The 21,233-nt window shown below is 48.7% G+C and overlaps 1 protein-coding gene across 1 annotated transcript; it reads left to right on the forward strand.

Moving 5' to 3' along the window:
• Window positions 1-1,572: 1,572 nt before the first annotated feature.
• On the forward strand, window positions 1,573-16,443 carry LOC146017317 (UDP-glucuronosyltransferase 3A1-like). Its single transcript, XM_083151795.1, has 3 exons — window positions 1,573-3,241; window positions 6,133-6,234; window positions 16,301-16,443. The coding sequence occupies exons 1-3, from the start codon at window positions 3,148-3,150 to the stop codon at window positions 16,441-16,443; spliced, it is 339 nt and encodes a 112-aa protein (XP_083007921.1). The 5' UTR covers window positions 1,573-3,147.
• The last annotated feature ends 4,790 nt before the right edge of the window (window positions 16,444-21,233 follow it).

The following is a 21,233-nucleotide window of genomic DNA, read 5'->3' on the forward strand; positions in this document are numbered from 1 at the left end:
TGAAAGCTCTGCGACCACATTTCCAAGTTTAGCAATAATCTTCTGAGTAGAAACATCAATCGCCCTGAGCAACAATCATAAAGGATCAGCCATATTAATGGTGGTAGTCCAAATAATGCTCCAGATGAAGAACAACAATAACGATGTGTTGGCTAGCTCACCACCAGGGCTTATCAGCTGTCAGGCAAGGAGGATGGAGTATCCAGCGAAGTATCAGGAGAGTAACAATTCAGGGAGTAAAGAGTCCAAATTATGAGGATAGAAGACAATGGGGGAAATTCACTAAGAATTTGACTCGGTCGTATTTGTACTCTAAATATGAATGAATACAACTGTCATCATTCATGTTTTATCTGAAATACGAATTCGTATTTGGCCGATGGCGTAGGCTGCCGGATTCGTATTTAGCAGCCATATATATGGCCACTAAATACAAATACGCGTTGGCAGCTTGCACAGATCAGTCAGATCCATCCAGGCTGCAGTGTCTAAAAATAGAAAAAATAAATAGTTTAAAAACTGGCGTGGGGTCCCCCCCAGGGCCATAACCAGCCCCAGGCTCAAAGAGCCAGTCTTGGTTCTAGAATTCATGGGGCAAAATAAAGATCACGTCCTATTAGGTCCTTGTAGGCATCCACCGTACTTGGCAAAATAAAAAAAAGGCACCTGTATGCGATCCTTGCACGGACTGGTGGTGCCACAGAATGTCTTTGTTTACATTCTGTGGCTTCCCCCCCAAATAGTGCTATTGGCTGCCTAGTGGCCAATCTGGAGTGGCTATTTCTATTTGGGGGAAGGAGCCGCAGAATGTAAACAAAGACATTCTGCGGCACCGCCAGTCTGTGCAGGGATCGCGTACATGCGCTTTTTTAGTCTGTCAAGTACAGTGAAATGCCTACAGGGACCCAAGAGGATGTTGTCTTCACCGGAAGACCCTGGTGAGTATGGTTTCCTTCTTCAGGTACCCTGTATGGATTACTACCGGAAAAGGGGACTATATTGGGTCAATATACTGTAGGTAAGTATCTGTACGTATGGGCTCTGTGTGTATTGCAGTTTTATTTTTCAGGTGTCTGTGTATTTATTTATTTGGCTATCGGTTCTGCTGTGGAGTCCCAACAAGCCCATTAATGGGTTGCATGCTGTGACTTTTAGTTCTACAGCAGAACCCAATAGTTTTATCTTACTTGCATAAAAAGTCTCCCCCTGGCTGTGGAATTACCCTGCTGGCTGGTTTAGCCCAGTGCTGGTTCTCAAAATACGGGGGACCCATACTTGTTTTGTCCCCCATATTTTGGGAACTAGGACCGGTCCTTGAGTCTGGTGCTGGTTTTAAAAATTCAAGGGAACCCCTATGTTAATTTTTAAAACCAGGACAGGCTCTTTGAGCCCAGGGCTGGTTGCGGCCATGGAGGGGGGGGGGGGGGGGACTGAAGCCTGTACAGATCTGACTGTACCGTGCAGGCTTCTGCCAAATACACCTAGAAAATGCTGCTTAGTAAGTTAGAATTACCGTTTGAATGAATGGCGATTCCTTCTCGTATTCAGTCAATGGCCTATACATTCGTATATGTAAATACGACTACGAATGTGCCATGAATATGAATTGACGTATTTTCAGCACAGTAAATGCCGAAAGTACATATAGGGAGTCATATTTGCCTATGAATACGCCTAAAAAAGGCGTATTCACCTTAGTAAATTTCCCCAATGTAGCTTAAATGCAAATATGTCTCCAAAAATACAGGCCCTGAGCGGGTCCGAAAGTCCCAAAGACCGCAATAGGTGAGGCATTGATGCAAAGAGAAGGGAAGGGGATGTTTACTGCAGTGTGTCAATCACCGCCGGTATGCACTGCACTGCCCCTGGTGTTATGTGGAAGTGCAGGAGGCGTCACACGATAGCGTCCTACAACGGCTGGGTCCGTGCTGCTCAGTGCTGGTATTTAGTGCAGCTCCAAGGATTCTCAAGATGGCGCCGCACCTCTGGCGCTTGTGTGCAGGAGACACTGGGCGGATCAGGCTGCGATCACGGCCGCGGAAGTTAAACTCACCGCCCGTAGCTGGAAAACTGCCCAAAATGCGCCCAGGGACCAGCGCTACAGGATGTGTTTGGGCAGGGATGTCAGAATATTCAGCGGATATGTACCGGAGCCCTAATTCCCATACACAGCCAAGCCACTCCCGATTGGCTGGCTGTTTATCACTCTCCATTTTATCACTTTCTCAAGGTTGATATACCTGGCCCTATTTGTGTATAAACCTCAAAAATGCACTTTAAGCTGTGTACAAACACTTCGATTTTCCCGTTTTAGATTTGATTTTGCTTATAGAAGCAAAATTGAATCCACATAGAATGGTTTTTAGGACACTTTTGATCTGCATTCGATTTGATGCGCGCTTCCGTTTTCTCAAAATCGAAAAGAAAAATAGACTGTGCAGCCAAGGAAATATCGAATTCGATCCAGTAAATCGAATGTGTACAATGTACCATGAATGTAAATCGTATCACTCACTCACCTGCTCCCCGCTCCCTGACCCTGCTGGGATGAGTTCCGTGCTTGGCAGCTTCTGCAGATTTCTATGGCACCTGGCGGCTCAGTACCGCCCTCCAGTGGCCGTCGCCCTAGGCAAATGCCTAAAGCTGCCTAGTGGTGGCGCCGGCCCTGCATACACAGGTCTGACTTGTTTGAGGGACAAGTTGGACCTGATTTTCCTTCAACTTCCCTGGCAGCTTACTAGGAGGGCATTTGCCAGCTCCCTTTACATCTCCCCTAATGAGATTTAAAATCCACCTATCACCAGTTGGAATGTATCTGTTCAGGAGGAAATCCAGGACCTTTTGGGATGTAATGGAATGTTTCGTACCGGGACATAAGCTGTATCCTGTGAATATGTATTGTTTGAATTCCCCCTAGTTGTTCCAGAGAGATCACAATCGACTTTTTGGCCATGTCTGTTCTAAAGTAACAAAGTCCTTGCAATGAATCTAAAGTTTTCACTGTACTGTATATATCTCAGAAGAGCTATTGGACCCATGACATGCAGCTATAACACTGCCAGAAGAGGCGTGGCTAAACCTTACACCCTTCCATAAGAGTTCAGTCACTGCTGAGACTGTCACAGTACAGGTGTGATTCCTAGAAGAATGGCCGGAGATAAGAAGCGTTCCATCTTCCTCCTCTTTATGTTGCAGTTCCCTCTTCTGCAGGGAGCCAAGATTTTGACAATGTGCTTAATGGGTGAGTTTGTGTGATATAAATATGTGCTAAGGCATTCCACACTGTAATGCAGCTGAGAGGCAATGCAGGTGAATAATCTAGTTAGTCTAATAATTAATCTAATAATAATTAGTCTACGTTGCAAGGACACCTGGCATTGCAGCAGTTTTTATATGTGAGTAAATTATTTGGTAAATAGACCAAAAATGTTATTTAGAAGTTCAAGTGCTCTGCTCCTCCCGCCGCTGCCTGGCAGCCAGCGTCTTCTCCTGCCCGGTGCCGGGCACCCTGCTCCCGCTGGCACTGTGAGTCACAAGGTGTGATATGTGCTATGTGCGTTTTCTATTAAATCGCATCTAGATCCAATCACATGCGATACAATACAACAGCGTGCGATTTTAACTAGATACCTCGGCAACTGCACGCCGGAGAACCGCGGCCGACCACATGTGATAAAACTATTAGTGTGTACCCAGATGGATCGGGCAGCTCATTATCCATTCACACTGCCTGATCCGTCGGAACAGACATCACAAGTGTCTGGGCGCATACACTTAGCTGTCAGTCATCAATGGCTCACCCACACACACAATGCGATGCGCCGATATATCTCTAGATATATCGGGCATCAGCTGTGTTGCAGTGCCGACGTGATACATCTGTGATCAACGCCATTTACAGATATATCGCTCATACACACTGGCCGATGGTGCATCAATATATCGGCCGATCAATCAAAGTCGGACCCAGAGTGTGGCATGAAAGGGGTATAACATTACCTGAAAACCTCAGCAGTTTCCATTACAGTGCTGTTAATACTAAAGTATATTTAGCCTTTGCGTTTTTGGCGGTGGCTGCAAACTAGTGTGGACATCTCTAGCTATTGGGGCACACCACTTGAGAACAGCTCAATGCACACTAGTTGAAAAATGCTTGCATAAGATATGACCGTGTTAAGCCTGCCCCCAATCCAATAGGAGTCCAGGTTACTGTTTTTTATGCTGATTCATTCAGCGCTGATTTCCATGCTGCGGTGTCTCAGCCCCTGTGCTGGGTGTGCGAGAGCAGGGAGACCCTCCCAGAGTCCCCTTAGGTTACACAGGGGTACATGTATGAAGCAGTGATAAGGGAGAAGTGATAACATGCCTGGTACTTTATCACTGACCAATCAGCTCCTAACTGTCCCTTTTTAAACCCAGCCTGTATTTTAACAGTCAAGAGCTGATTGTCCGGTGATAAAGTACCAGGTACTTTGGGGCATATTTATTAAGCTAGTAGAAGTGCTGGATTGTAGGAGGAAACCGGAGTCCCAGGAGAAAACCCACACAAGCACGGGGAGAATATACAAACTTCACACAGTTAGGGCTTTCGGACGCATGACCTCAGTGCTGTGAGGTGGTGATGCTAACCATTACATAATGACTGGAAGAACTTGGCATTTAGTAAGTTATTCTATGATGTCCATGTAATATAATGTAATAATATATGTAACATCATGCAGTAGGCAAAAGGTGGTATTTCCCCTAGGCTGTATAGCGGCACACCGGTGTCATTATGTGACAGTTCAGTGGCTTCCACTAGACAGACAGGTTCCTTGGTATGTGACACTGGCCATGTTACAGGTAGCATGTGCGTGACTGCTTCACCTGCATGCACACGTTGTAGTATCTGTAATAATAATCTGTGGGTCAGATGTATGAAGGGAGATTATCACAGTCACACACATGCTACCTGTAACATGGCCAGTGTCACATACCAAGGAACCTGTCTGTCTAGTGGAATCCACTGAACTGTCACATAGGGCCTTATTCTAGTTCACTCTTTCTGACAAAATCCTTCTTTGATGGACAAAACCATGTGCACTGCAGGGGGGGGGGGCAGATGTAAAATGTGCAGAGAGAATTAGATTTGGGTGAGTTATTTTGTTTCTGTGCAGGCTAAATACTTGCTGCTTTAGTTTTACACTGCAATATAGATCTCACTTTGAATTAAAACCCCACCCAAATCTAATTCTCTCTGCACAAGTTACATCTGCCCCACCTGCAGTGCAGATGGTTTTGTCCATCCTAAGAAGGATTTTGTCAGAAAGAGTGAACTAGAATAAGGCCCATAATGACACCTGTGTGCCGCTATACAGCCTAGGGGAGATTCCACCTTTTACCTACTGCATGATGTTACATATATTAACATGGACATCATAGAATAGCTTACTAAATGCCAAGTTCTTCCAGTCATTATGTAATGGTTAGCATTAGCACCTCACAGCACTGAGGTCATGCGCCCGAAACCCCCAATGGCACTAACTGTGTGGAGTTTGTATATTCTCCCCGTGCTTATGTGGGTTTTCTCTGTGGACTCCGGTTTCCTACTACAATCCAGCACGGACGGTGTAATGGTTAGCATTCCCACCTCACAGCACTGAGGTCATGCGTCCGTAACCCCCAATGGCCCTAACTGTGTGGATTTTGTATATTCTCCCCGTGCTTGTGTGGGTTTTCTATGGGCACTTTGGTTTCCTCCTACAATCCAGCACGGACGGTGTAATGGTTAGCATTACTGCCTCACAGCATTGATGTCATTGGTTCGATTCCCACCATGGTCCTAACTGTGCGGAGTTGGTACATTCTCCTCATGCTTGCGTGGGTTCCTCCTGGTACTCCAGTTTTTTCCTACATTCCAGCACGGACGACTGATGGTCGACACCTTGAAATGGTTGACATTGACAAAAGGTCGACATGAATAAAGTTGACATGAGTTTTTCACGGTTTTTGTGTCTATGTTGACATATGCCAACATGGACACCGTGTAAGTGCACCGCGTCCCCTCTCAGCACACTATTACAGTATAATATTATATTATCTTTATTTTCAATTATATCGATCTACATTTCTTTTCTCTTCCTTTCTTGTTAGGTGGGAGTCATTATCTGCTGATGGATGAAGTCTCCCGTGTTCTACATAACAACGGGCACGAAGTGCGAATGTTCCTCCAGGGTGGAGAGGGCATGCTCCCAGGTCAGGTTAGAGGGGAATAGGTTTTAGTGGTTTTTGAAGTGTTGCAGCGACGATTACCTGAGGAAAACTACAGCTGCATACATGAAATGCATAATATTCCTAATACGTAACCAATGGCAAAAATCACACAAGTGAATCCCAGATTCACTTGCAAAGCACGAGGGGTAAACTTTTACTGTGTCCCACTATCCCAACAGCAGGGCTGCCAAGAGAAATCCTGGGCCCCGGTACAACAGTGTCACGGGGCCCCCCTGGAGTGGCGAGCTACAGAAATGAGTTGTGGCCATTAAAAGGATATAGGGGTGTGTACCACACCATATACCCTTTATGCAACACAATAGTAGACTCCTTATACTTGCCCCTTACACATTATGCTACACAGAATGAGCCAGAATTCACATGGAATGTCGTAAAATTCACATTATGCCACATGGAATGACACAAAATTCAAATTATTCCACATGGATTGTGCCAAAATTCACATTATGCCACACACATTGTGGCAAAATTCAGGGACAGTGAGAGGAATGGTGGGGATGCAGGGAGAGAGATGGTGGGGACAAAGGTGCATAGAGCGGGATGCAGGGACAGAGACGGTGGTGACGAAGGGCCAGATGGTGGGGACAGAGATGGTGGGGACGCAGGGACAGAGACAAATTAGGTCTAGAAGGTCATTTCTATGTAAGGGATGGCAACAGAAATCTTGGGGCCGGTACACCAATATCACTGGGATTGAAAAATGCTCAATCCCGGGATTGGCATCCCTAAAAGAAAATTGCCCCCGTGCCCCCACACTGACTTACTTTTTCTGAGCTGCGGAGGGGGGCAGGTGGCCGCAGTGCAGAGGCAGGCATCGGGTAGACATGTGCGACGTTGGAGGCCCGGCGGCTAGCAAGTTCCGGCGTAGGGTATGATGTGGGAGGATGTGGGAGGATGTGGGAGGCCCGGCGGCGAGCAGTTTCCGGCGTCGGGGAGGATGTGGGAGGCCCGGCGGCAAGCAGGTTCCGGCGCTGGTGGTCAGCACTGCGGCCTGCTCACCACAATGCCTATGATACTATGCTGCACACTGTAATGCCCCTGACACATTATGCCACACATTGCAATGCCCCTCACACCTAATGCATAACTCCCAACTTTGGCAGTGGAGAAAGGAATATATTTGGGTGCCAGAGGCAAAATTTTTGGGCGCCGTTTTGTCGCTGTGAGGGCATGGCCAGTGCTGTATGAACTGCTGGCCATGCCCTCAGCCTCCCTGCCTGCCTCATTAGACGCGTGCAGTGTCTAATTCCCGCAGGACCGTCCCAAAAAAATGGGATGTCACACAAAAGTCGATACACACTGACTATGCCACACCACATTGCCCCCCACAGTAAGGCTTCTAATAAATGATAAATTACCTGCTTGTTGCCAAGGGGGTCAATGTCCGTTGCCAAGGGGGTTAATGTCGGTTGCCAAGGGGGTTAATGTCGGTTGCCAAGGTGGGTAATGTCCATTTCCAGGGGTTCTTGCTCGTTGCCAAAGGGGGTTAATGTGTGTTGCCAGGGGTTCTTGCTCGTTGCCAAGGGGGGGGTTAATGTGCGTTGCCAGGGGTTCTTGCTCGTTGCCAAGGGATTAATATGCATTGCCAGGGGTTATTGCTTGTTGCCAACGGGTTTATATTTGTTCCCAGGGGTTAATGCTCATTGCCAAGGAGGGTTAATGCCCGTTTCCAGGCGTTCTTGCTCGTTGCCAAGGGGGGTTTATTGTCCATTGCCTGGGGTTCTTGCTCATTGCCAAGGGGTTAATATGCGTTGCAAGGGGTTATTGGATGTTGCCAAGGGGTTAATATTTTTTGCCAGGGGTTAATGCTCGTTGCCAAGGGGGATTTCCGTTGCCAGGGGTTCTAGCTCGTTGCCAAGGGGTTAATATGTGCCCGTGTGTCCGGCCACCCACCCATCAGCTGCAGCTGCCCCTGCTTTATACTGCCTTCCCCTGCGCATAGAGAGACAGACGCTAGAAGTCATTTTTCACTTCCAGCGTCTCTGACAGGGAGCACAGCTCTGCAGCGTTACCAGGAAGTGCAGAGCTGTGCTTCCTGTCAGACGCTAGAGGTGAACTATGACTTCTAGCTTCTGTCTCTCTGTGTGCAGGGGAAGGCAGGATAAAGCAGGGGCAGCTGCAGCTGATGGGTGGGTGGCCGGACACATGGGCGGGCGGGTGGCCGGACACATGGGCGGGCGGGTCCTTGTCATCCCGGCGCACCCGCAGCCCAATAAATATTTTTTTTAAAGTGTGCATACCCTCCAACATTTGAAGGGCAGAAATCGGTACACATTTAGGAAGGGGCGTGGCCATGGGTAAAGTGGGTGTGGCCTTGGGTAAAGTGGGTGTTGTCACATCCCCAGGCACCCTGCCCCTGGCCCAGCAATTGCTGCAGCTCATGTCACATGGTGGCTTGGTGACAGTGCTGCAAGTAAGGGGGTACGGCGTGGTACGGAGTACCTGTAAGAAATATGTTGCAGGTACGCAGTACCACTTACTCCCTGACCCACTGTCATTTCTATTTTTATTTTAAGTCGAAATATAATGCATCCGCAGCCCGCCCACCCAGCATTATGATTGGTGCTGTATGCAGCTACCAGTTACTGCTGATTTAGCCTGTCACACTGACAGGCATCAGCAGCGCCGACAGCATGAAGAGCAGGCTTCACTATTGTAAGCATAAGCTGCCCGGCTCTCCCCCAAGCAAGAGCCAACCCACCCCCAGTCATTCCCTGTTTCTCATTCCTTGTCTCCTGATGCCACGCCACTATTGTCATTTAGTCACTCCTCTAGCTTTGTGTGACCACGCCCCCTCATGACACATGACCACGCCCATTTTTGGTGGAGGCTATCAGTACCACCAAGAAAAAAAACTTACTTGCACCACTGCTTGGTGGACTGCTAGCATATTAAATAAGTATATTTAATACTTATTTAATAAATAATAGATAAGTATAATAAATATACTTAATTAATATGCTAGCAGTCCACCAAGCCACCATGTGACATGAGCTGCAGCAGGTGCACATGTCACAGGATGGACAGAGTACAGTATAACAGAGTCAAGTGAGGAGATTTTATTATTCAGGTCAGTGCAGCCTGAGCCACAGAATTGACAGCTGGGCAGAGAGAGCTGTCTGTGCGCTGCCTGGCTGACTGGGTATGGTCTCCTGCGTGCTCTCTCCCCACTGTGCCCTCCTTACACTGTATACCCGCCATCTTTATACTCCCAAGTTCTCCAGTACGGAAGACACCCGTGGTGGTCTCCCGCATAGCCAGCCGTTACCTTGCAGAGTGATGTGTACACAATACAGTGCACCCAGGCTGATGTCGGCGCCGGGATCCCATGGGACTCGGAGGAGATCGGAGCGCGGTGGCCGCAGGGGGGTGCAGTAAGATGGCTGAGTAGCGGCAGCAGCCTGGTCTATTTTCAATTCTCCCTAGTCTGGATGGCCGCGAGCCAATAGGAGCTCCCGGTCCAGGCAGCCAATCATGAGCGGCTGCCGGACCGCGAGCTCCTATTGGCTCGCGGCCGTCCAGACTAGGGAGAATTGATAACAGCGTCGGACCAGGCTGCTGCCGCTGCTTTGACATGAGTATACGGCAGAAAGTCAGAAACTAGATCCAGCCGGGCAGCGCACAGACAGCTTTCTCTGCCCGGCTGTCAATTCTTAAAAAAATCGGTACAAGTTTAATTTGCCGGTACAGACCGTTAAAAACAGTACAGTTGGAGGGTATGAGTGTGTGTCCGCCGGACCCGGGCCCCCCTGGCAGGCCCGGGCCCAGGTAAAATGTACCCGCCCCCCCCTGCCTCTCGGCGGCCCTGCCCAACAGTAGAGTGTTAAGTACAAAGCATCAACACAAAATCACTAGGCCCCCATCCACTAGTGAGTTCTCTCTCAGCAATTGGTGGCATGCAGTTTCCCTACAATGTGGGCAGGACCTTCCCGGGAGGCTTCGATTGCAATTTGGTACTTGAGTTGTTTTTATTGTTATGTGAGTTTTATCACATGCAATCTATCCTAATGCGGGATACGGTCATTTGGTCGACAATCATTAGGTCGACAGGTCATTAGGCCCACACAAGCATTAGGTCGACAGTGAAAAGGTCGACATGGGGTTTTTCACTGTTTTTTGAGCCGATGTGCCAACAGGTGGTATTTCATGCCCTACCATCCACTAGGGCGTGGTGGGAGAATAAAATAGTGAGCCGAGCGTAGCGAGTCACCGTGCCCGAAGCATTGCGAGCGATGCAAGGGGATGCGGTGCACTTGAAACTGTCAATTTTTTTTACCTGCGATGTACACATGCAATTCATTAGGTGGAATGGGCTAATCACTTTCCTGCGAGCGATCGCATTCACTGCGATGTGCACCGATTCAGGTGCGATCACTCTCGATATTGATGGCATCCAGTGAGATCTGCAATTGAGATGTGAGGCACATGCATGGGAGCGCCCCTGGCATCGCAAATGCACGAAAAAGCCCCTGAGATGTGCCAGCTTTCATGCAATCCATTGAAATCACATGAAAACAGGCCGTATCGCACTAGTGGATGGAGGCCTCTATTTCATTTAAAATGACACTGCGTAATGTAGATTTTTCCATTTATGTTCAGATTCGGAAACCCTGTACAGGTTTAATGAAGGAGTTATAGTAAGGGCTGGTGGCAGTGCCGGACATATTGATCAGGATGGACAGCTTATGTGTCCTTTCACAAGGGCCGCCGGGTAGCAGACGGATCGCTCCACCGGAACTGACACTGTATTACACAGGCAAATGGGGTGGTTAACACACACCGGTTTTTGGTGTGCTGCTGCAGCTTTTCCTGCCCCAACTTGACATCACATTGAAACCCCGCCCTCACAATGAATTTGCCAAATACGGCAGAAATAGATGTAAATATATTGTAAATATTTAAAATATTTTTATATTTGATTTAATGTATTTTTTTGGTACTTGTGTAATATCACGGCGCCCGTTACGTAGTTAGCGTAGCGTCCCCGTGGCCAGTGTAGTCAGATTCGGCGTAGTGTTCCCGCTTAGTCAGTCAGCGTTACGCAGTTACCGTAATCAGTCAGAGCTGAAGGTGAAGTGACTGCTGAATGGCTGCAGAACCTCTCACAATGTTTAACCTGCTGCAGACAGAGGAGGAGTCGGTGGCATTTTTTCAGCAGCACCATTTGCTGCCACTGACACAAACCGGTGTTAATGGCCACTCAATGCGCTTTAGTATGAAGGAGTGTATGTGGCGCTGCCATATTAAAACCTGTCGTAAGAAGGTCAGTCTCTGTGCGGCACATTGGTTCCCGGGGTGTCGTATACCATTTCTTACCCTCATCCGTTTTATTTATTCATGGGCGGAGAAGCTCTTAAGCATATCGTTTTGTGAGCAACAACTAAAGTTTTCGAATAAAACCACCGTGCTGTACAATAACCTTATGCGTGGACCTAATGTCGCAGCCCCAACGCCGGATTGGCGGTGCGGGAAAAATAGTTGAGGTGGATAAGAGTCTGTTTGTACAGAGAAAAAGTCACGTCGGACGCGTGCTGCCTCAGCAGTGGTTGTTTGGAGGCATATCCAGAGACACCGGTGAGTGTTTTATAACGCCTATGGACAGACGTGACGCCAGCACCCTGATGTCCGCCATCAACAGATATATAGAACCGGGGACAACCAGTGCTCAAAGTGGGCCGATATACACCGGTATGACATACCTGCACTTCCTGTGAGCGCTGCCTTTTTTTTTTTTTTTACTGCAACTCCCCTGCTCAGGAAGGAAGACAGGGGGAGGTGGAAGACAACTCTGTCTTCTGCCTCCCCTCCGCAATAACGGAGTCTCCTGTGATCTGTTAAGCCCGACAAAGCAAAGCAGGTACTTGCAGCATAGCCCAGGGGCAGATTGGCTTCATGGCTGCAGCAGGGAAGCCATGAAGCCGGACTCAGGCGTGCACGGGCTGGAGCTGCTGTTGGAGAGGACAGTGCTCAGTAGTGGGCTTGGCCTCAGCACCCCCGTGCTGCAGCCTGCTGTCGCTGAGATGGAAGCCCCGGCCGCAGCTGTCGCTGAGAGGGAATCTCCGGTCGCTGCTGAAGCTGAGATGGAAACCCTGGCCGCTGCTGCCGCTGACACAGACCCCACAAGTTGTGGTGTGTTTACCAGTGGGGGGGGGGGTATTCCTACTCTCTTCTCCTCTCCCATCATCCGCTATTCCTCCTCTCCTGTCTCCTGCTATTCCTACACTCTCCATCTCCCATTTTTCCTACTCTCCCCTCCTCTCCCATCTTCCGCTATTCCTCCTCTCCCGTCTCCTACTATTCCTACACTCTCTCTCCTTTCCCGTCTCCCATTATTCCTCCTCTCCCATCTCCTGCTATTCCTACACTCTCCTGCTCTCCCGCCTCCCACTATTCATCCTCTTCCGTCACCTGCTATTCCTACTCTCTCCTCCTCTCCAGTCACCTGCTATTCCTACTCTCTCCTCCTCTCCAGTCACCTGCTATTCCTACTCTCTCCTCCTCTCCCATCTCCTGCTATTCCTACACTCTCCTGCTCTCCTGTCTCCTACTATTCCTACACTCTCTTGTCTCTTGTCTCTTGCCTCCCACTATTCCTCCTCTCCTGTCACCTGCTATTCCTACTCTCTCCTCCTCTCCTGTCACCTGCTATTCCTACACTCTCCTGCTCTCCCGTCTCCTGCTATTCCTACACTCTCCTGCTCTCCCGTCTCCTGCTATTCCTACACTCTCCTGATCTCCCGTCTCCTGCTATTCCTACACTCTCCTGCTCTCCCGTCTCCTACTATTCCTACACTCTCCTGCTCTCCCGTCTCCTACTATTCCTACACTCTCTTGTCTCCTGCCTCCCACTATTCCTCCTCTCCCGTCTCCTGCTATTCCTACACTCTCCTGATCTCCCGTCTCCTGCTATTCCTACACTCTCCTGCTCTCCCGTCTCCTACTATTCCTACACTCTCCTGCTCTCCCGTCTCCTACTATTCCTACACTCTCTTGTCTCCTGCCTCCCACTATTCCTCCTCTCCCGTCTCCTGCTATTCCTACACTCTCCTGATCTCCCGTCTCCTGCTATTCCTACACTCTCCTGCTCTCCCGTCTCCTGCTATTCCTACACTCTCCTGCTCTCCCATCTCCTGCTATTCCTACTCTCTCCTGCTCTCCCGTCTCCTACTATTCCTACACTCTCCTGCTCTCCCGTCTCCTACTATTCCTACACTCTCTTGTCTCCTGCCTCCCACTATTCCTCCTCTCCCATCTCCTGCTATTCCTACACTCTCCTGCTCTCCTGTCTCCTGCTATTCCTACACTCTCCTGCTCTCCCGTCTCCGGCTATTCCTACACTCTCCTGCTCTCCCATCTCCTGCTATTCCTACACTCTCCTGCTTTCCCATCTTCTGCTATTCCTACACTCTCCTGCTCTCCCGTCACCTGCTATTCCTACACTCTCCTGCTCTCCCGTCACCTGCTATTCCTACACTCTCCTGCTCTCCCGTCACCTGCTATTCCTACACTCTTCTGCTTTCCCATCTTCTGCTATTCCTACTCTCTCCTCCTCTCCCATCACCTGCTATTCCTACTCTCTCCTCCTCTCCCATCACCTGCTATTCCTACTCTCTCCTCCTCTCCCATCACCTGCTATTCCTACTCTCTCCTCCTCTCTCATCTCCTGCTATTCCTACACTCTCCTGTCGCCTGCTATTCCTACACTCTCCTGATCTCCCGTCTCCTGATCTCCCGTCTCCTGCTATTCCTACACTCTCCTGATCTCCCGTCTCCTGCTATTCCTACACTCTCCTGCACTCCCATCTCCTGCTATTCCTACACTCTTCTGCTCTCCCGTCTCCTACTATTCCTCCTCTCCCACCACCTGCTATTCCTACTCTCTCCTCCTCTCCCGTCTCCTGCTATTCCTACTCTCTCCTGCTCTCCCGTCTCCTGCTATTCCTACTCTCTCCTGCTCTCCCGTCTCCCACTATTCCTCGTCTACCTTTATTCCTCCTCCTCCTCTCCCTTCTCCCACTATTCCTCCTCTCTCCTCCTCTCCCTTCTCCCACTATTCCTACTCTCTCCTGCTCTCCCGTCTCCTGCTATTCCTCCTCTCTCATCTCCTACTATTCCTCCTCTCTCATCTCCTACTATTCCTCCTCTCCAGGCTCCTGCTATTCCTACTCTCTCCTGCTCTCCCGTCTCCCACTATTCCTCATCTACCTTTATTCCTCCTCCTCTCCCTTCTCCCACTATTCCTACTCTCTCCTGTTTCACACTATTCCTCCTACTCTCCCAGGCTATTTCATCAGCACAACTGTGAAACAACAGGAAATTAAATGACATACTGTAAATCTCCATTTAATCTCTGTTGTTTTGCTGTTGTCCTGAAAAAGGTGCTCTGCATGACCCAGAAGCACCGTGTTGACTATGCAGTAATGTTATCTTATGTGAGCCTATAAATGTTTTTGCAATGGTGGACTGATGTCCTAAGTTTTGGAAATATGTATATGTAGTGTGATACACTGCTCTTAAAGACACGCCCCTTTTGAGTGGCCGTGCCCCCTTTTCTGGAGCGCATCCGGCGCGCACATAGATTCAGCCTTTGTTTCTCCATACCCCCACTTTAAAATTTCCACTTCGAGCACTGGGGACAACTATATATTCGGATTGCTGGCGTGCATATAACACCGAACAGCTGGAGCAGGCAGGGTAACACCATGCATGGGTGAACCACCGCTATAATTTCATTGATCCGGACACTGGGGTTCATACCCAAAACATTGAACGCCTTTGGGGATCGTGTAAGTGGCGTAACAAAAGGCAAAAGAGCACTGCGCGCCAAAATCTGGACTCCTAGCTCCAGGAATTTATTTGGCGAAAAACTGTTGGCGCAGAAAACGCTTTCCAGCGTATTCTTTATGACCTTACTCTGCTCCCAAAGGCTGACCAAGCAGACGACACAGATGCAGACACAACTGCGTCAACTTCAGCTGCAGTTTCTGTGAATGCAGAATCAGAGGAATAACTGTTTAATTATTTTCTTTGGTCTTGATAATTTGATATTATTGTGCTTTGTTAAGTTGCTTTTTTCTTCTTTATTATTAACTAAAATCCAGTTACCAATTAACACATCGTCATTACTGTCTAAGATGTATGATATGGCAGGTGTGAATGTGTTCCTGAAACACCCCCACTATCCACGCCAGCCCGAAGCGTGGCGAGCGCACGTGTTATGTGTCCTCCGACCTGTTCATACCCCCACTATCCACGTCGGCGTGGACTTGCGCCACACTTTATAAAATCAACTCCACGCTGACGTGGATAGTGGAGGTATAAACAGGTTGGGAGGATGCGGAATGCGGGACTCGCTGCGCTCACCATGCTTCGAGCTGGCGTGGATAGTGGGGTTTTGAAATGGAGGCATTTGCCAAATTAATCCCAAACCGATGGACAATAAGTGAAAAGCGGTATCCTTTCTCAGTACTAAGTACTTAAACACACTTAAATACAGCAGGTATAATTTCCTGTAAACCGTTCTGCTTATTGGGAATAAGTACACGAAACTTGGTATAAATTCGCATGCCGCAGGGAGGTGGGGAACGGCAGCAGGCAGGGAGATGGAAGCTTCCCTGCCTGTCCTGGAGGCTGTGTGTGTGCTGTGTAGGAGGACTCCCGAGGACACAAGCAGCACAAGCTGCCCCCTGGGGAGCGCTGGGCAGGGGCGCTACACTGACAACGTAGCGTAGCCGGGCGCCGTGATATTACATAAATACCATTATTTTTTTGGAACACACAACATTTATTCGGCTAAAAACTGGTGCATGTGAAAGGCTCTTTGCCATCAGGTCAAAACCGGAGTGTGTGAAACAGCCCTCAGGCTTCTTGCCACCATAGCCAAAACTTCAATCTACCCCCCCCCCCCCCCAACTCCACAGTGCCACCACTACCCACTTTCTAGCCACTCAAGAAATGTCTGTTTTAAATCAACTGATATTTTAGTTTTGTTCTTCTTAAATTACAATGTAGAATAATGTAATTTCAGGATACAAGTTGCCGTCCAGCCCTTATTCAACTTCCACATTTTCACTTGATGAGCAATATCTAAAGGAGTTCCAAAAACTTTTCACAGAACTGCAGAAAGATTTTCTTGTCGGCAGGTATGGTGACGTCTCCTTGCAGGGTTGATTTTCTATATTTTTTCAATCTATTTAATTGATGAATAATTATATGTAACTGCTTGAATATTTTAATCAATGTCCCCCCCCTCTCTCAACGGCACTGAGTACAACACAATAAACAGACTCCCTTGAGTGTTGGGTTTTTCTGGGACAGACCTACCATGGCATTTCAGGTTTGTCCTGCCCCAGAAATACTCATCACAGAAGGGGCAGCCGCTGCCTTCTGCAGCAGCCCCTGCTCCCCTGGGACTACTGCTGCCAGCTTCAGCTGTTTGCGGCGGCTTGGAGAAGTTCAGGGCCACTTGGGGGGCTCGGGTGTTTGGGCGCTCAGCCATTCATCTATCCAGTCATTCCTGTGATTGGATGCCCGAACACACGAACGGCCCCGATCCTCAACGAGCAGCGACGGGGAGGATTGGCAACTGGAGGGGGGAGGATCAGAGACAGCGGGGACGGTGGTGCACTAGTGGTTCACTGCTGGAGGCACCACTGGCGCACCCTTTCTTTACACTTGCTTGCTTGGCGACCCCTCCTGCAGTGCAGCTCAGCCCGAGAAATTTCCGGGCATACCACCAAAGCGTTTAGAGGCATATAAGAGTCCATTAAATAAAACACATTTTCACTTAACAAAACTTTTGAGAATTGCATACGCATAAATTTTTGCCCGTCCGTTGGACTAGTTATTTAGTAAAACTGGCCCTTTTATTATACATTAAATAAGCCTAAACTTTTGACCGCACCTAGCATTGTAGCTATAACCAATTTATATCACAACTGGCAGCATTGTAATTAGTGACAATGCTGGTACTTATGTAATATCTGGGCTCCCGTTTTTCTTATGAGACCGCGTCCCCTCGCGGGGCTCGCCACGCTTCGGGCACGGTGGCTCGCTGCGCTCGCCACACTATATAAAATCAACTCCATGCGTAGTTGGATAGTAGGGGTATGAAAAAAATGGGGTGCATTTAACATGGGAGCCCAGATAATACATAAGTACCACAATGCTTACTGCAGTGGCGTAACACTAGCACCGCAGCCCCCGCGGTCGCGGGGAGGCTCTGTGTAAGTGCGGGCGCCGAGGGGCTGCGGGGCTATTGTAATGCCCCCCCCCCCCCCATCCCCGGCAGCTTTACCTGTATACACTGCGGTGGCCCCGGCTCCCCTCCTGGCTTCATTCTGATGCTATGAAAAATGGACCATCACAAAATGTCCGCCCCCATACAGCAGACAGTTTCAGAGAACTGGCTGCTATATAGGGGTGGACATTTTATGAAGGTCCGTCACCATACCATCAGAATGAAGCCAGGAGGGGAGCCGGGACCACCGCAGCGTATAGAAACATAGAAACATAGAAACATAGAATGTGACGGCAGATAAGAACCACTTGGCCCATCTAGTCTGCCCCTTTTTTAAACATGTTACCTCAAACCATATTTGATCCTTATTTCGTTGTAAGGATATCAATATGCTTATCCCAAGCATGTTTAAATTGTTCTACTGTATTTTCCTCTACCACCTCTGATGGTAGGCTATTCCACTTATCTACTACTCTTTCTCTGAAGTAATTCTTCCTCACATTTCCCCTGAATCTTCCTCCCTCTAATATCAGTGCCTGTCCTCGTGTTCTGCTGCTCCTCTTCCTGTCCCTTCCCCTCTCTTTCAGCAGTGAATGAGCAGAAATAATTATTAATATGATCTGCTATTACATTGTCCCCCTCAAGAAAACTTCCACTCTCTGACTTTAGTCTTATTACTCCTTTTTTTGTTTTTCTCCTTTCACTCATATACCTAAAAAAAGTTGTCCCTCCTTTACCCACTGACTGGGCCATTTTCTCTTCAGCCTGTGCCTTTGCACATCTGATTACCTTCTCAGCCTCCTTGTGTCTGCTTAAATTTCTTAAAGGCCAACTTTTTTGCTTTCGCAATACTTGCTACTTCTTTTGCAAACCACAATGGCTTCCTTTTCCTTGTGTTTTTCCTAACTCTTTTGACAAAAAGTTCTGTTGCTTTTAGTATTGCACTTTTTCTTTTTCCCCCACTACTCTTGCACTCCTTCCAAGTTCCTCCACTCTGCCAAAGAATCCCTTACAGAGTTTCCCATCTCTACAAAATCAGCCTTCCTAGAATCTAACACCTTTGTTTTTGTGTGCGATGAGTCGGTCTCTGTCTTTATTTTGAACCATACTGCTTGATGGTCACTGGATCCCAGATTTTCACCCACATTTACATCAGATATCTTGTCACCATTTGTAAGTATTAAATCTAATATTGCGTCCTTAAGAGTGGGCACCCTCACCAATTGCTGGAGGGATGATCCTTGCAAGGAATTCAGCATGTCCCTACTTCTGGTGGAACTTGCAACACGCAGCTCCCAGTTTACATCAGGTAGATTGAAGTCTCCATGATTATCACCTCTCCTTTTAATGCCATTTTATTGATGTATACAGGTAAATCTGCTGGGGATGGGGGGCAGGGGCGGCCAAGGGGGGAGATGTAGGGGGGGGGGGGGGGGGGGCACTGCTTTGTGATCGGCGGGGGAGGGGGGGGGGGCTTAAATTATAGTTACGCCACTGAATGACTGTAATAATTGCTGGTATCCTATGTGGAGGACTGCGGTGACTGGGAACTGGGAGTGGACGTTGAGAGTGTATTACAAAATAAGCCACATTAGTGGTAACCACCAGCAACATCCGTGGCTCTGCTCGAAGGCTCGTGCTTGGAGAAAATAAAAGTGTAAGGTTCCCTTGAGGATGTTTTTGGGTCGGAGAGGGTAATTCAGACCTGATTGCGGGGCTGCTAATTTGTAGAGCCAGATTGAAATCCCGCCCCGTGCAAGCTTGCAGAAACATTGCAGCCCTGTGATTGGCTGCAAATCCATTAGCAATTCACTCGCCATCTAACGATTTTCCCAATGCATACAGTCTATGCGCAGCCCATGACCTTCTTGGCCAGTGTGATCTAAAGAGGCTGAATGAGGCCTGAGCTGGCGTCACCCACCCTCCCTGACCACGCTTGGGCGCACCTGTGTTCTTCCTGACACTTCCAGTAAATGGCTCGTCAACACCCACAAACGCAAGCTTCCTGTCAACTTGCTTACGTCAAGCGATTAAAAATATGATGGATTTTATTGCAGGACTAGGTGATTCATCGCGCCCTACGGGCGCTCTTCACACCGTCGTAAGGGCTGCGCCCCCTTAATTTGTGAACGTTTGTATATGAGAAATATGGTTAGAATTGTATGAAAGATGCCTGTATTGCAGCTTGAGTTATAGGTGAAATGTGTTAAATAGAGAGCATATGATTTGGAAGGGGGTGTGTATTGTTTTGTTTAATTAAAAAGCGGTTACAGAGTAAGATGTACATTGATAGTGTGGAGGGTACAGTGACATTTGTGGGTGGGGGGGGCTGTGTGTGCGTGTTGTTTAGGTGTGTGTGTGTGCAATAGTATAGTAGGGTGTTTTTGAGTCAGCGGCTCCCCACTGGCGGAGGTCACGACCAGAGGCGTAGGGAGGGCGGAGCCACCGGAGCTCATGCTCCGGGCGGCGATTGGTCGAATGGCGCCGCCGGCCCGCCCCCCCTCCGCAAATGACACAATCATCACACGCAGCGTGTCTGAAACCAGCATCAGCGTGCTCAGCGCCGGCGGCTTCCCTGTCCGGCGCCTGCCCTGCTCGCCCGGTCCCTGCCGCCAAGCGTCATGGGCGGTGAGGCCGGGCGGCGGGCTGACAGTCACGCTGACCTCAGAGGCGTAGGGAGGGCGGAGCGGCGGCGATTGGTCGAATGGCGCCGCCGGCCCGCCCCCCCTCCGCAAATAACACAATCATCACACGCAGCGTGTCTGAAACAAGCGGCTTCCCTGTCCGGCGCCTGCCCTGCTCGCCCGGTCCCTGCCGCCAAGCGTCATGGGCGGCGAGGCCGGGCGGCGGGCTGACAGTCACGCTGACCTATGTCTTCCTCCTCTCTCTGAAGTGCTGCTGCTGCCCGGTCCAGCTTCCGGGCAGCGCAGCGTAGCAGCAGTGACACTGTTTTGACTCCTCCGAGCCAGAGTCACCTGTCTCTGACTCCCTCCCTTCTCCCTGGCTACAGCAGCGTCATCAGCCTTCCCAAGCGCTGGCTGTAGCCTGGAGGAGAAGGTGTTTTGCTGCTGCCCGTGCCACCCTGTAACTTATCCTATTATTCAAGGTGGATTGATTATTATTTTTTTTTACAGCTAAAGAATGTTTTCTGCTGCTGCCCTGGCCTGCTGTGCTGTATATATCTTTATATGTATATTTATATATATATATATATATATATATATATATATATATATTTATTACAGCTGTCAGCATGTTATATAGTGCACCAGATTATGTTACAGTGTCTTATATAGCGCAGCAGATTCCGTTACAGTGTCTTATATAGCGCAGCAGATTCCGTTACAGTGTCTTATATAGCGCAGCAGATTCCGTTATAGCGTCTTATATAGTGCAGCAGATTCCGTCATAGCGTCTTATATAGCGCAGCAGATTCCGTCACAGCGTCTTATTTAGCGCAGCAGACTCCGTTACAGTGTCTTATATAGCACAGCAGATTCCGTTACAGTGTCTTATATAGCGCCGCAGATTCCGTTACAGTGTCTTATATAGCGCAGCAGATTACATCACAGTGTCTTATATAGCGCAGCAGATTACGTCACAGTGTCTTATATAGCGCTACAGATTCCGTTACAGTGTCTTATATAGCGCAGCAGATTCCGTTACAGTGTCTTATATAGCGCAGCAGATTCCGTTAGTGTCTTATATAGTGCAGCAGATA

This window comes from Crinia signifera, chromosome 1 (assembly GCF_055691185.1).
Source record: "Crinia signifera chromosome 1, ASM5569118v1, whole genome shotgun sequence".
Taxonomy (NCBI): domain Eukaryota; kingdom Metazoa; phylum Chordata; class Amphibia; order Anura; family Myobatrachidae; genus Crinia; species Crinia signifera.